Source organism: Tupaia chinensis, unplaced genomic scaffold (assembly GCF_000334495.1).
Source record: "Tupaia chinensis unplaced genomic scaffold, TupChi_1.0 Scaffold000047_1, whole genome shotgun sequence".
Lineage (NCBI taxonomy): Eukaryota > Metazoa > Chordata > Mammalia > Scandentia > Tupaiidae > Tupaia > Tupaia belangeri.
Window position 1 is genome coordinate 3,445,215 of NW_006159505.1, and position 14,628 is coordinate 3,459,842.

The 14,628-nt window shown below is 44.3% G+C and overlaps 1 protein-coding gene across 1 annotated transcript in view; it reads left to right on the forward strand.

The window, feature by feature from the left end:
* The window catches only part of PPME1 (protein phosphatase methylesterase 1), a 74,341-nt gene extending 59,721 nt beyond the window's left edge, over positions 1 to 14,620 (forward strand). The window contains exons 10-14 of the mRNA XM_006140983.3: positions 6,024 to 6,153; positions 7,768 to 7,812; positions 11,852 to 11,916; positions 12,576 to 12,643; positions 13,882 to 14,620. Coding sequence (XP_006141045.1) covers positions 6,024 to 6,153; positions 7,768 to 7,812; positions 11,852 to 11,916; positions 12,576 to 12,643; positions 13,882 to 13,900 — 327 coding nt within the window. The 3' untranslated portion in view covers positions 13,901 to 14,620. The remainder of the gene's footprint in view (positions 1 to 6,023; positions 6,154 to 7,767; positions 7,813 to 11,851; positions 11,917 to 12,575; positions 12,644 to 13,881) is intronic.
* The last annotated feature ends 8 nt before the right edge of the window (positions 14,621 to 14,628 follow it).

Genomic DNA, 14,628 nt, shown 5'->3' on the forward strand with positions numbered 1-14,628 from the left:
CAATCCCCTCTCCTCCATTCTCCTCTCAGGATCTTGGGCACGCACGCACACGCGCCTGGCGTGGGTTTTAAGCCACCGGGTCCGGGACGTGAGCCATGTTCGACTACATGGGAGTCCAGCGACATAGCCATTACACTAACTGCTGGTCCCCCCCTCCTTAGATTTTTACAAAGTTATAAATAATGTATTATTGATTTGGCTCTTCTAATGCTCTGTGAGGTGAGGGGAGATCTTTTCTTCCATATTATTGTACAATTTAGAAGCAAGACCCAGAAGTTATAAGACTTGCCAAAGTAATCAAGCAGGTGTTGAGATTTGTGACATGATACTGTCAGTTTTCCCTTTTTATGTGTTAGGAATTTTGCTGAGTGCTTCTCATTTGTCAACTTTAATTCTTATTTTGGCTCTAGACAGACAGAGAGACAGAGATAGAAAGCGAGAAATCACCCCCCAGGGGGGATGGCCATGCCGCAATCCCTTCTCCTCCATTCTCCTCTTGGGATCTTGGGCACGCACGCACACGCACTCGGCGAGAGTTGTAAGCCACCGGGTCCGGGACGTGAACCGCAGTCGACTACATGGGAGTCCAGCGACATAGCCATTACGCTAATTGCTGGTCCCTGCATTGTAGATATTATTTATCACAGCTTAACAACTCAGGTACCGATATTGACCATGATCACACACAGAAGTTGGAGCTGAAACCACCCTGATCTTCTTTTTAATCCTAATTCATTTTTTCTTTGTAATTTTTATAAACTCAATTGGGTTGTTTTATAAACTCCAGCAGTTTTGTGGAGAGAAGAAACCGAAACACATCAAGTAATAGAATATCCACTACCAGTGAGTTCTCATTTCCCCCAGCCCTTCAGTCCCTGCTCACTAGTAATCTACTTTCTGCCTTTATATTTGCCTAATCTGGACATTGACTCTACACCAAATTATACAGTATGTGGTCTATAGTGACTGCTTCTTTACCTTAGCATAAAGCTTTCAAGATTCATCCATGTTGAATACTGCATTTCTTTTTATGTCTGAATAATATTCCATTGAATGGCTATATTGAATGAATTTTTTGATCCATTCAGTAGTTGATGGATATTTGAGTAGTATCCATGTTTTGTCTATTATGAATAATACTGCTATGAATATGCATGTGCAACTTCATATATGGACATAGGTGTTTTATTTTTCTAACTTTGTATATTGACATAGGTATTTTATTTTTCTAACTTTGTGTATGGACATAGGTATTTTATTTCTCTTAGGTATACAACTATGAGTACAATAGCTGTATTATATAGTAACCATGTTGTACCTTTTGAGGAACTGACTAGTTTTCAAAGTAACTGCACCATCCCAGAGTCCCCCTAGCAATATATGAGAGTTCCAGTTTCTCTACATCCTTGTCAATACTTGTTATTATCTTTCTTTATTATAGCCATCTTAGTGGGTATAAAGTGGAACTTTTCCAAGAGACCCACAGTTATTAGTTAATAATAGGGTTGGGATTTGCATTCAGGGAGATCTGACTGACACAAAGTCTGCTTTTTATTAAGGTTTATTTTATTTCTTGAGAGAGAAAGTGAGGTACCCCTGACAGGGTCTCATCAAGCCACAATCTCACCCCCCGACCTTCCTGCCAACCAGGATCAGAGGCCTGCATGTGCATGCCTCCAACATGCTCAAGTCAATGTGGACCTGAACCCCAGTCGTTCATCTGGCTTCCAGCATTGCAGACCACCTGTGCCACCATCCCTCTGGCCCACTTTCCAAGCACAGCTTTGGGGGATGGTGGCTGCCCTTGTGTGAAGAACGGTATTCTGCCCATGTAAACATTCCAGTAAGATTATCTTGGTAACTAACTCTCTGCTTCTCCTCCCAACAAATAGACCGCATGACATCAGTCTATTTTATTACCATTTTGACAGAGCATCTAAGAGGCATCTAAATTGAACTAACCTTGTGATCCAACCCTCAAGAGAAAGGATTTCTTTTGAATACCCTAAATAGAGGAACAGTTCTAATTCTGTCCAGAATTATTTCTGGATGGGAATTTTTGTTATTGTTCAAAATTTAAGACATGAGATGAATTCCTTTAAAAAAAGTTTTTTAGAATATTACTAACTTTTGGGGCCAGCAAGTAGAGTAGTGGTTGAGGCATTGGACTGCCACATTGCCAACCATGGTTCGAGTCCTGAATCTGGTGCCTTGCTTTCTTATTTTCCTTCTCTCTCTGGTGAGAACACATGTTCCATAGAAAATTAAATAGTAATAATAATAAATAAAATTTAAAAATATTACTAACTTTTAAGGTTCTCTTACCTTAAATTTGTCTTACCTATGAAGTCCAATGTGCATGTGAGAGGAACTTGTAAGATTATACCATATCTGTAACAGTGAAGTTTATGTTGTAGAAATAAATGGGAGGTATTACAGATAATAAGATGGACTGAGGTTCCAAGTTGAAATGGGAATCAGTATTCATCTTAAGGTGTCTTATGCCTGACATAGTAATAAAAGAGAATGGAATTAGTTGTTTAGTGGGACTATTAGAATCAGAAAGTACTTCATGTCTATTTTACTGATGGCAGAAACCAAGGCCTAGGGAAGGGAAGGAGCCTGTGGAAGCCAGTGAAAGGACTAGTAGGTGGCCCTGACCCCCATCCGGTTATCTTTTTCTTCTTACTGTAGCAATAATCACGTTACATAAAGTTCGCCATCTTTACCACGTTCAAGTGTGTAGTCTAGTAGTGTTTTTTAGTATATTCACATAGTTGTGAAACAGAGCTGAAATTCTATACCCATTAAATAACAACCCTCCTTTTCCCTCTCCCTGAGTCTCCTGGTAACTGCCATTCTACTTTCTGTTTCTATCAGTTTCACCACTTCAGATACCTCTTATAAGTGGGTTCGTACAGCACTATATCTTCTTTCTGTGAGTGGTTTATTTCACTTAGTATAATGTCCTCAAGGTTCATCCATTTTGTAGAATGTGACAGGATTTTCTTCCTCCTTTTTGAGACTGAATATATAACACATTTTCTTTATCCATTCATTTGGTGGTGGACATTTGGGCTGCTTCCACCCTGTGGCTGTTGTGAGTAATGTTGCAGTGAACATGGGTTTACAAGTATCTGTTTAAGACCCACTTTCAATCATTTTGGATATATACCAAGAAGTGGGAGTGCTGGATCCCATAGTAGTTCAGTTTTTAATTTTTTGAGGGCCACCTTGCTGTTTTCCATAGCAGTTGTACTATTTTGCAACCCATACACAAGGGTTTCAGTTTCTCCGTACCTCTGCCACCACTTCTTTTCTCTTTCTGGTAGTAGCTCTCCTACGGAAGGTTGAGGTGTTACATCATTGTAGTTTTGATTTCTCACTCGATGAGTGATTATTGGCCATTTGTATATCACCTTTGGAGAAATGTCTGTTCAAGTCTTTTGCCTAGCATTTAATCAGTTGATTTGATTTTTTGTTGTAGGAGTTCTACAACATCAACAACAAAAAATGGCTGCTCAGTCATAGGAGTTCTTTCTATATCCTGGATATGTTAACGCCTTATCAGGTGTATGATTTACAAAAATGTTCTCTCATTCCGTAGATTACCGTTTCACTGTTGAAAGTGTCCTCTGATACACAGACATTTTCAAGTTTGAAGTACCACCATTTGTCTCTTTTTGCTTTTGTAGTCTGTGCTTTTGGTGTCATATTTACAAAATCCTTACAAAGTTCAGTGTCAAACTTTCCCCCTATGTTTTTTTCTAGGGGTTTTATAGTTTTAAATTTTACATTTAGCTCTTTGATCTCTTTGAGTTCATTTTCACATAGAGTGTAAGGTAAGGGGCCAACTCCATTCATCTGTATACAGATATCTGTTCCTTTAGTTATTTCAACACTATTTGTTGAAGAGACTGTCTATTCTCCATTGAATGGTCTTGGCACTCGTGTCAAAGATCTTTGGACCATAGAAGTCATGGTTTGTTAGGAGACTCTCTTCATTCCATTGGGCTATTTGTCCTTATGCCAGCACTGAACTGTTTTGATTACTGCAGCTTCATGATATGTTTTGGAATCAAGGAGTATGTTTTGGCTATTCAGGGTCCTGGGAGATTCCATATTAATTTTTAGATAATACTTTCTATTTCTTAAAAAAAATTAGGATTTTTTTTCTTTTATGACAGAGCATGTGCATATATGTGAGGGGGGTACAAGAGAGAGACAGAGACAGAGAGAGATAGCATCCCCCTAGCACACACACACACACACACACACACACATACACACACACAAGATCTGGTCACACCATTATCCCCTTCCTCCAGCCTGTCAGATCTTGGGTACCTGTGTGCATGCCCAGTATGCCTCAAACTGACTGGGTCAGGGATTCAAACAATGGTTGCTGTGTGGGAACTAGCTTTTCCTGAGCAACACATTGCCACCTGGCCATAGAGCCAGCCCTGTTGATAAGGATTGTGTTGAATCTTAGTTCATTTTGGGTAGTACAGACACCTTAACCATCCAGTGTTTTTTTTAACAAATATGTTACTTACTCATATTTATTTCTAGATTTTTATATTGTGATTTATAAGTAGCTCAATTATTTATTTCTGTGTTATATATATTATTTTAGATTTTTTTTGCCATATACTTTTTAATAATTTTTAAAATTTAACTTTATTTATTTAAATTTGACCAGACGGGGACAGAGTGAGAGAGTGAGAGGGAGAGGGGTAAGGAGAAGGGGAGAGAGAGAGAACAAGAAAGCAAGCCACCAAGTCTGGGACTTGAACCGCGGTTGGCCCTGTGGAAGTCCAGTGCCCTTAACCTCCACGCCACCTGCTGACCCCTGCCATATATTTTCAATGACACAGAAAATACAGAGAATTATTTATTTGTTCACATAATATTTGCATACTCTGTGACTATCCATTTTTCAACTCACAATATTTAACAGTGTTGACATTTTTCATATTTTTAAAATTATAATTGCAGGAATATTATATCATTACCACAAATTAAAGTATAAGGGAAAAGTGCCCTACTAACAAATCTGTTTTCAGTTTTTCCTTGAAAAACTTTATCATAAGTATGCCACATTTTTTTCAGTAGTAATCCTAATTTAGATGACGTGTACTCTGCTTCTCCCACTATTATACCTAAGTATTTTTTTCATACTACAGTGTGTTCTTTATCATTTTTCTTGTGATGATCCTTTTTTCCAACTTTGCATAAGAAAGCTTAATCTTGGCCCAGTTGCGGTGGTGCAAGTGATAGTGTACTGGCCTGCAATGTTGTAAGCCATGTGGCCGAGTGTGGACTTGGATCTGCAATTGATCTGAAGCTCACCGAGTGCATGCATGCCCCAGACCCTAAGTAACTGGAGGGTCAGAGGAAAGGGATAGTGGCTTAACAGGACCCTGTTCGGAGTACCTGTCTCTCTTGCACTCTGTCTTGCTCATGAAAGAAAGTAAAAAGAAGAAAAGCTGAGCCTTGTTTCTACCACTTACTAGCTTTGTGAGCCTAAGAAAGGTTCCTAAGTTTAGTGAAGCTAATAGAAGTAAAAAGTGAGGGGCCAGTAGATGGCATAGTGGTTATATCGCTGGACTCCCAAGTGGCTGACCATGGTTCAAGTCCCAGACCTGGAGGCTTGAAACTCATGCCAGGCGTGTGTGTGTGTGTGCATGTCCAAGATCCCAGGACAAGAATAGAGAAGGGATTGTGACATAGCCATCCCCTTAGGAGGCGATTTCTCATGCCTTTTCACTGTCTCTTTCTCTGGCAGGTGCACACACCGTAAGGCAAAATAAAACCTCTTTTTAAAAAAAGTCAACTTTTAATGATCTGAAACTGGAAATTATAACATATACAGTAAGACTGTTATAAGAATTGTTTATTAAACTCTCTGGGACACAGCAGTTCCTTCATATGTACCAGTTTCCTTTTTCCAGGGACCTCGTTTTTACCCTCTCCCTCCACGGTTGCCCTCAGAGACTCAGAACTTGCTCTTATTCCTCCAGACCAAGAAAGACCATCCATACACCTGGAGAATTGAACTGGCAAAAACAGAGAAATACTGGGACGGCTGGTTCCGAGGCTTATCCAATCTCTTTCTTAGTTGTCCTATTCCTAAATTGCTTCTCTTAGCTGGTAAGTATATGTGTGTGTGTTAGCTTGGCTGCCAAAAGAAAATGCCATAGACTGGGTGGCTTTGACAATAGAAGTTTATTTTCTCACAGTTCTCAAGGCTGAAAGTCCAGGTTAGGTGCCAACATAGTTGGGTTCTGGTGAGGGCTGTCATCTTGGCTTACAGACATTGCTCATGTGGCCTCATGTGGCCAAAAGAGAACAAGAGCCTGTTGTCTCTTCTTATAGGGACCCTAATCCTTTCATGTCAGAGCCCTACCCTTATGACCCCATTTTACCTTAATTACTTTCCCCTAGGCCAAATACAGTCACATGGGGTTTCAGCATGCATTTGAGGGGGGAATACAGTATTGTGGGTGCATTGTTACCTGGATATGACCTTGTTCAATCTACCAGCCAAATAGGTAGTAACTTCTAAAGCAGAGTACCGTCCTCACTCATCTGTGTCATTCTCCCCGTGCCTGATCCCTAGACCTCGCTAAGCATCAACATCTACCTGTGATGGTCTAATTCTGGCCCAGTCTTTGTACCTAGTCAGGTCTAAGTCATTCTCCTAGAGCTAAATAGATTTAAGTGGCATAAGGATATTCTGGGTACAAGTTAAACATCCCTAATCTAAAAAACTGAAATCCAAAATCCCAAATCTTTTTAGCACAACATGATGTCACCAGTGGAAACTTCCACACCTGACCTCATGTTCATAGTCAAAATGTAGCAATACCAAAGTAATGTACAAAATTACCTTTAGGCTATGTGTCTAAAGTGTCTATTAAACATAAATGAATTTCATGTTTACACCTGGGTTCTATCCCAAAGATACCTCATCCATCATATATATGCAAGTATTTTTTTTCTGGAGAGATTTTCACTATAGGGCGCGTGCGCTCGCCAGACAGACAGAGAGAGACATTAGAGTCAGAAAGCGAGAAATCACCCTCCAGGGGGGATGGTCATGTCTCAATCCCTTCTCCTCCATTCTCCTCTCGGGATCCTGGGCACGCACGCACACGCGCCCGGCGTGAGTTTTAAGCCACCGGGTCCGGGACGCGAACCGCGGTCAACTACGTGGGAGTCCAGCGACATAGCCATTACGCTACAACATGATGTCAGCAGTGGAAACTTCCACACCTGACCTCATGTTCATAGTCAAAATGTAGCAATACCAAAGTAATGTACGAAATTACCTTTAGGCTGTGTGTCTAAAGTGTCTATTAAACATAAATGAATTTCATGTTTACACCTGGGTTCTATCCCAAAGATACCTCATCCATCATATATATGCAAGTATTTCAAAATTCAGAAATACTCAAAACTGGAAGCACTTCTGGTCTAAAGCATTTTAGATAAAGGATACTCAACCTATACTATGAGAATCAAAACAGTAAAACCCAGTTTTCAGAAACCAGTTTAAATAAGCAAAATGATTGCAGGGGAATCTCAACCTGGAAACTTTCATCTGGTGAGAAAATACCTGGGAATTAGGATTGGGATGAACATGAATTGAGAATGTTGTATTTATAACTTTGTAACATTTTTTGCTTAGTACTAGGACAGCAAAACCGGTGTCACAGGGCCTTTTCTAGCGAGTTGTTTATGGATTCTCTTGTTTCGTTCTAGGTGTTGATAGGTTGGATAAAGATCTGACCATTGGCCAGATGCAAGGTGAGTTATCAAGAAATCATGCCCCTGGACACTTTCCTGAGGGTAGAGAAAGGGCAAGGTCATGTGGAAAGCAGCGTGCTGAGACAGTGAGTGCAGTGATGCGGACATGAGCTTTCCAGTGAGAGCCATATTTGCCATCCACTTCTACTTTTGACCCACTGTATGATTATGGGCAAGTATTTCCCTTTTCTTTCTTTTCTCCTCCTTTATTTATTTATTTATTTTTAAATGTGGCCAGAGGGCATGTGTACTCACTGGAGAGAGAGAGAGAGAGAGGGAGAGGGAAAGTGAGGAAAGATTCCCCTTTGGGGGTGGTCATACCACACTCCCTTCTCCTTCATATCCCTCCTTTTGGGATTTTAGGTATTCACACACATGCATCTGGTGTGCTTCTTAAGTCTCTGGGTCTGGACCAGAGAAATGCCTTCAGCCATGTTGGATCCAGGCACTTTAACCACCATGCCACAGGCTGGCTCACCTGTTCCTCTTTTCTGAGCTTTGATTTTCTTTCTTTTTTTTTTTTTTTTTTTTTTTTGCATCTAAAATTGGGAATACTACCTATGTCTGAGTTATGAGGATTAAAATGAGACAATGTATTGAAAATCATATAGCACTATATAGCTTATAATACTATGAAAGGAAGTACTCTGGATACTGATCAGTATTTTTATTTTTAGAATTTTTTTTGAGAGGTTTTTGCTATAGGGCACATGCGCTCGCCAGAAAGATAGAGACACAGAAAGCGAGAAATCACCCCCCAGGGGGGATGGCCACGCCGCAATCCCTTCTCCTCCATTCTCCTCTTAGGATCTTGGGCACGCACACACACGCGCCTGATGTGAGTTTAAGCCACTGGGTCCATGTTTTGAACTGCAGTCAACTACATGTGAGTCCAGCGACATAGCCATTACACCAACTGCTGGTCCCATATTTTTAGATTTTTTAAGAAAGAGAGGCTAGCTGGTGGCATGGTAGTTAACAGCACTGAACTCCCACATGGCCAACCGTGGTTCGAGTCTTGGACCTGGCGACTTGCTTTCTCACTTTCTCTCTCTCTCATTCTGTCCCTCTCTGGTCAAATTAAAATAAATAAATAAATAAATAAATAAATAAATAAATAAATAAATTTAAATAAAATGATGCTTTAAAAGAAAAAAAAAGAAAGGTCTAAGATATAAAAAAAATTCAGATACAAAATCATAAAATCTGTTTGGAAGACAGTATGGTGAGGGGGTAAAGAAAGGCTTCAAAGTTGGGACAACTGCATTTTGAAATTAATTTCCTAGTTTTTTGTTTTTTTTTTTTACCCTGGGTAAGTTACTTGGCCTGCCTCAGTGTTAGTTTTCTTAATCTGTAAAATGAGAAAATCTATGGCCACCTCAGAGATGCGAGGCGTGACTAGGTTGAGCACCATGCACAAGTGCGGGTCCTCGGTCCGATGACAGTGGAGGCTCTTCTTCAGTAAGGGTGAAAGACGGGAAGGTGGAGGCAGCGAGCGTCACAGCTCGTGGGTTACAGGAAGAAGAGGTGCCAACTCCAAGACCACGGTTTCGGCCTGTGCAGATTTTGTTTTTGACACTCTTTTTCTACTTTTCCTGGGCAATTTCATGGCTTCCATGTATACCCTGATGTCTCCCAAAGCTAACATCCAACTCGACTCTCCCCCCGATATCCGGTCCTGGCCGATGTACCAAACCTGCCAGGGGTCTCGACTTGGCTGCGTCATGAGCCTCTCTCACGTTTTTTATTTAAGCCATTCAGGATCTCCACAGAGGAAGAAGCTTTATTCCTTCATAATAGTTGTTCAGAGCCTCTTGAGTGATCCCAGACCCTCAAACCCTTCCTGTAACTACCTAATGTCCCAAGGCCCGGAGCAGGACCCGAGCTGGACCTGGGTGGTTTTTATGACACTGGCGTTGGTAGTTTTGGGTTTATCACATGTGTATTACGGGCTTAAGATCCACCCTTAGCACCCTTTCTGTTCAAGACCTATGCTCGATGCTAGGCAGACAGAAGAGTCGGACATGGTCCTGAGACTATCTGAAAGCAGTTGATCTGGATTGGTAGAATAGCCTTTGATCAATATTGATTACCAGTCTTGCAATCAGATGATCCTGGATTTAAATGAACGCTGTTACTGGTTTGTGGTCTGAGTCAATTGCTAACTTCTTTTTAGAGAGATATTTGCTATAGGGTGTATGCACTCGCCAAAGAGACAGAAAGTAAGAAATTACTCCCCAGGGGAGATGCCTGCACTGCAGTCTCTTCTCCTCTCTTCTCCTCTTGGGATCTTGGGCATTCATGCACACACACCCGGCATGAGTTCCAAGCCACCGGGCCCAGGACTTGAACTGTGGTTGACTACGTGGGAACCCAGTTATGTAACCATTATGCCATCTGTTGGTCCCAATTGCTAACTTCTTTGATCCTGAGTTTCTTTATCTATAAAATGGAGATGATGCTATATCTCATGAAGTCTAGATGAGGAAATATGGATAAAGTAAGAGTCTAACAATATCTGACAATATGTCCAGCAAGTATTTAGAGATCCTCCTTTGGTGCCCACCTGTTTCCTCACTGTGGATTATGCCAAGACCGCCTTCTCTTCTAGAGAAAGCATGTCATGAGTATGGAGAGTGACTGGCCAGGAGGAGGGACATTCCATAAAACAAAGGAAGTCTGCATAGACTCCCAGCCACAGTCTTTCCAGCACTGTGTTCCATCCAGTGAATTTGTTGTAGAGTCCTGGAAACCCTCTACTTACTCCTGGTGCAATTTGGGTAAATACTTGAGGCTCTCTGATGATAAGGTTCCTCATCTGTTAACAGGGAGAGGAAAGTTTAGAAATATCCCTACCTCATAGGATAAATGTGAGGGTTACCCAGGGTCGTGCTATTTCATGTGTAGCTGGCACAAGGTTAGTCCTATGTGGAAGTTCCTGTAATGACTTATACCCACTCTTCCTGAAAGGAATAACACTGGGTCCTATATATCCAATATATCCCTAATCATCAGAGGCTGATCCCATAGAAAGACCCATGGAGTGGGTGGTCATCCGTTCAGTCATTTATTCACCCAGGACTTGCTCAGCACCTACTCAGCACCCAGCCCTTCGTAACTAGTCTCACGAGCACCATGCCAGGCTTCTTTATTTCCAGGTAAATACCATTTGCGCCTTCTTTCTTTTGCAGTCTATTCCTTTTCATGGGAAGGTTTCCTGGATCCCTGTAGGATGGCATGGCCTTTTTTCCTATGTTTTTACTGCCCAGTTTTATCATAGTACCTACATGTTGCATTAAAGTATTTTTTATGGGAGGCCAGCAGGTGGCCTGGTGGTTAAGGGCTTTGGACTCCCACATGGCCGACCATGGTTTGAGTCCCAGACCTGTGACTTGCTTTCTCACTTTCCTTCTTTCTCTCTTTCACTCTGTCCCTCTAGCCAAATTAAAATAAATAAACAAATAAAATAAAATAATTAAAAAAAATTTTTTTATGAGACCAGCAGATGGTATAATGGTTACGTTGCTGGATTCCCACATGGTCAACTACAGTTCAAGTCCTGGACTCAGTGGCTTGAAACTAACACTGGGCGTGTGTGCTTGCATGCCCAAAATCCCCAGAGGAGAATAGAGAAGGGACTGCGGCGTGGCTATCCCCCATGGGGGATGATTTCTTGTTTTCTGTCTCTGTCTATCTGGTGAACACATGCACCTTATAGCAAAAATCTCTCTCTCTCTCTCTTATTATTTTTTTAATGTTTTACAACCCCACTGGCTTATAAATCCCCTGAGGACAGGAACCATTTGTGTGTGTCTGGCCCAAAGTAAATGTACACTAAATGGAAACAGACAGAAAGAGTAAGGGAAGACAGTTTCCACAGGTTGTCGTTACAGGCATTCTCATCCTCACCCAAGACTCAGTGACTGGGGCCAGAGTATGTGGAGTGGAGGTGGCAGCAGGAAGTCCTGGGCTTCTGGAATGCCCTAAAGGAGAGGGCCATTTTAGCTCCTGCAGTCACCTGGCTTTTCTTCCTCTCCAGGGAAGTTCCAGATGCAAGTCCTGCCCCAGTGTGGCCATGCAGTTCATGAGGATGCCCCCGACAAGGTGCGTCCAGGGCTCCGTGCGTAATAGGACAAGTGCAAGAGCGGCCTTGGTGGTTGTCGGTAGTGGTTGCTGGCTGCGGCTGCGCTGAGGCCTGTGCAGGTGCAGTCCCACCACTCCCCAGACCTCTCCCTGGCAGGAGCGGCTGCGCTGGGGCCTGTGCAGGTGCGGTCCCACCACTCCCCAGACCTCTCCCTGGCAGCTGCCTTTCGTCCTGGCTTCGTGCAGATGGGCTAGTAACTGCCGGCACCTGCCATCTCGTCCCAGAGCCCTGTGGTTAAGATCTTAAGCTCTACTTTATCTATAACCCCAAAAGCAGGTGGAAGAAGGGATGGTGGCAGTGGAAACTACTGCTAGTCCTTGAACTACAGTCACGGTTAGGAATCTACGTGGGCTCCTCCTGGGGGAAAAGGTGCTTTGTAAGTCTCAGGAACGAATAAGCACCTCGAATCATTCCTCCTAACTTCTCTAGAGCCATTCCTGGCAAGGATGGGCCCTCAGGAGTCTCCTGCCCTGTGAGGGCCCAGTCCCTCTGATTTCAAGCTGCCCAGACCTGAGGGACTCCTAGAGTACAAAGAGCCTCACTTTCCCACTGAAGCCCACAGACCTTCCAGGGCCAGCCCGTCACTAACCTTCCTGTGGCCTGGAATGTCTGTTTCCAGGTAGCTGAAGCCGTTGCCACTTTCCTGATCCGGCACAGGTTTGCAGAGCCCATCGGTGGATTCCAGTGGTAAGGACGTACGAGAATTCAAGGCCCCAGCACTGCCGGCTGACTCCAACAGATATTTCCAGGCTATGGGAATCCCTGGTACCCTGCCTGGTCTAGGTCACCATGCCTGTCTTCCTCCTCAGCAAGAGCCTGGCCCGTGTGTCTATAAAGTTGGTGTTTCTGTGTGCCCCAGCCCAGTGGGTTGTTGCTGTGACTACGCTTGAACTTTGCCCTTCACCCTCCACTGGGAAGTCCTCTTCCGGAGATACCCCTTCTCTGAGGAGGCTGGGCTGGGAATAAGCTCCCAGTTCCTAGAGAGATTTCTTGTGCCCCCCTCCTGCCTATTGCTGAGAAAACTGGGGAGGTCCTTGAGGCTGTGTGGAAATCTAGAGCAGGCTTTCAGCCTCTGCCCTGCCGACACTTGGGAGTGTGTACTTCCGGCCGTGGGGGGCTGTCCTGTGGCCATGGCACATTCGGCAGCATCCCTGGCCCTGCATGCTAGATGCCAGTAGCACCCTACACTCAGTTCTGACAGTGGGCAGTGTCTCCAGATTGGCCAAATGTCTCAAGGGAGGCAAAGTCACTCCCGTTGAGAACCCCTGGTCTGGAGGAAGAAGAGAGGCCAGGCCTCCTATCCTAGGAAGCACCTGATCTGATTAGGGGGACACAGGATCTCAGTAGAAGAGGGATGGTGACCCAAGCCAGGTGGTCTGGCCCACTCAGGGAGCTCCTCGTGTGCGCGGCAGGAGGCCCGCAGTCCCCACAGAGCCCTGGCCTAATGCCCACTGGAGAGCACCTGTCTGATCTTGGTGAGGGCTGAGGGGAGCTTGTTTGAGGAAGAAATGTCGAAGAAGAAATGGCTTTTGCCTTAGAGAACACTAAATGCCAGAGCCAGGGGAGGAGAGCAGGCAGGACAGTACTGGAGCTAACCACTGGTACAGTGAGCCGCGGAAGTGACACCCTCATGCCAAGCCACCCCCTAGTAACTGACGACTGATGCTGGATCCCAGCAACCGACAGTGAAGACTTGATTTCTCTTAATAAGCAGCATTTCCAGGCTTGGACCATTGCGAGCATTGGTCAAATGAGCCAAATACTGAAACGGACCCTGTGTGTAGCCTTGATGGGGTCATATTGAGAAGGGACAGATCCTAGAGGGCCGTGGTGGTAATTAGGGAGGGCTTCCTGGAGGAGGAAGGGTAAGCATAGGAAAACGAATGGTGGTGAAATGTTTTCCCTTCTCTTTCCATTCTTCACAGCGTGTTTCCTGGCTGTTAGTGACCTGGTGTCCACCCCTCCCTCAACATTGAGCTCTGTTGTAAATACATCACACCAGAGGCCACTGTGATGCCGCTGTCTCTTCCACCATCCTGCCCGGCCATGTGACACCGGCTCCCCGTAGACGGGCATCCCCAGATGTATGAACCTTTTCGTGTATTCCTGCCCAGAGCATTGTTTTCCAGGGCTCTTGACCAACATCGGCCTCCCCAGCCCAGGGCTCCCCAGATCACACCCCTCCCCTGCACAGGGGTAGACCCCGCCTGCTCTCCCTGCCTTGCCTCGGGAGAAGCCTCCATCAGAGCTGCCACCTTGGCCCGGTTCCTGGCGTCAGGCAGCACACCTGGGTCCAGATGTCTCCCTGGGCTCAGGGACCTCCATTCCTGGACATTGTTCTTGGCATGGTCCTGTCCTGCCTGGTGGGACAGACAGTGCACGGGATGGTCCTTATTCTTCCCGTTCAAATAAAACACTAGTCAGGTACCTTTTTTTATCCTAGTCTTACCCTTCTAGGTTCGGAAGGCCCAGAGAGGCCAGGATTCCATCCTTCGGTACAGGGAGGGTTGCCGGATAGCATCACAAGAAACCAGCCTGAGAATCAGGTCCAGCCAGTCCAAGCACATGGCCTCCCACCAGGGAGAGCCCAGCGCCCTGCTCCCACATGTCTGGGCACCTGCCCTGGGCTGAGGCCAGGCTGCTCCAGGGGCCACTTGAGGCCTCACCTGCCA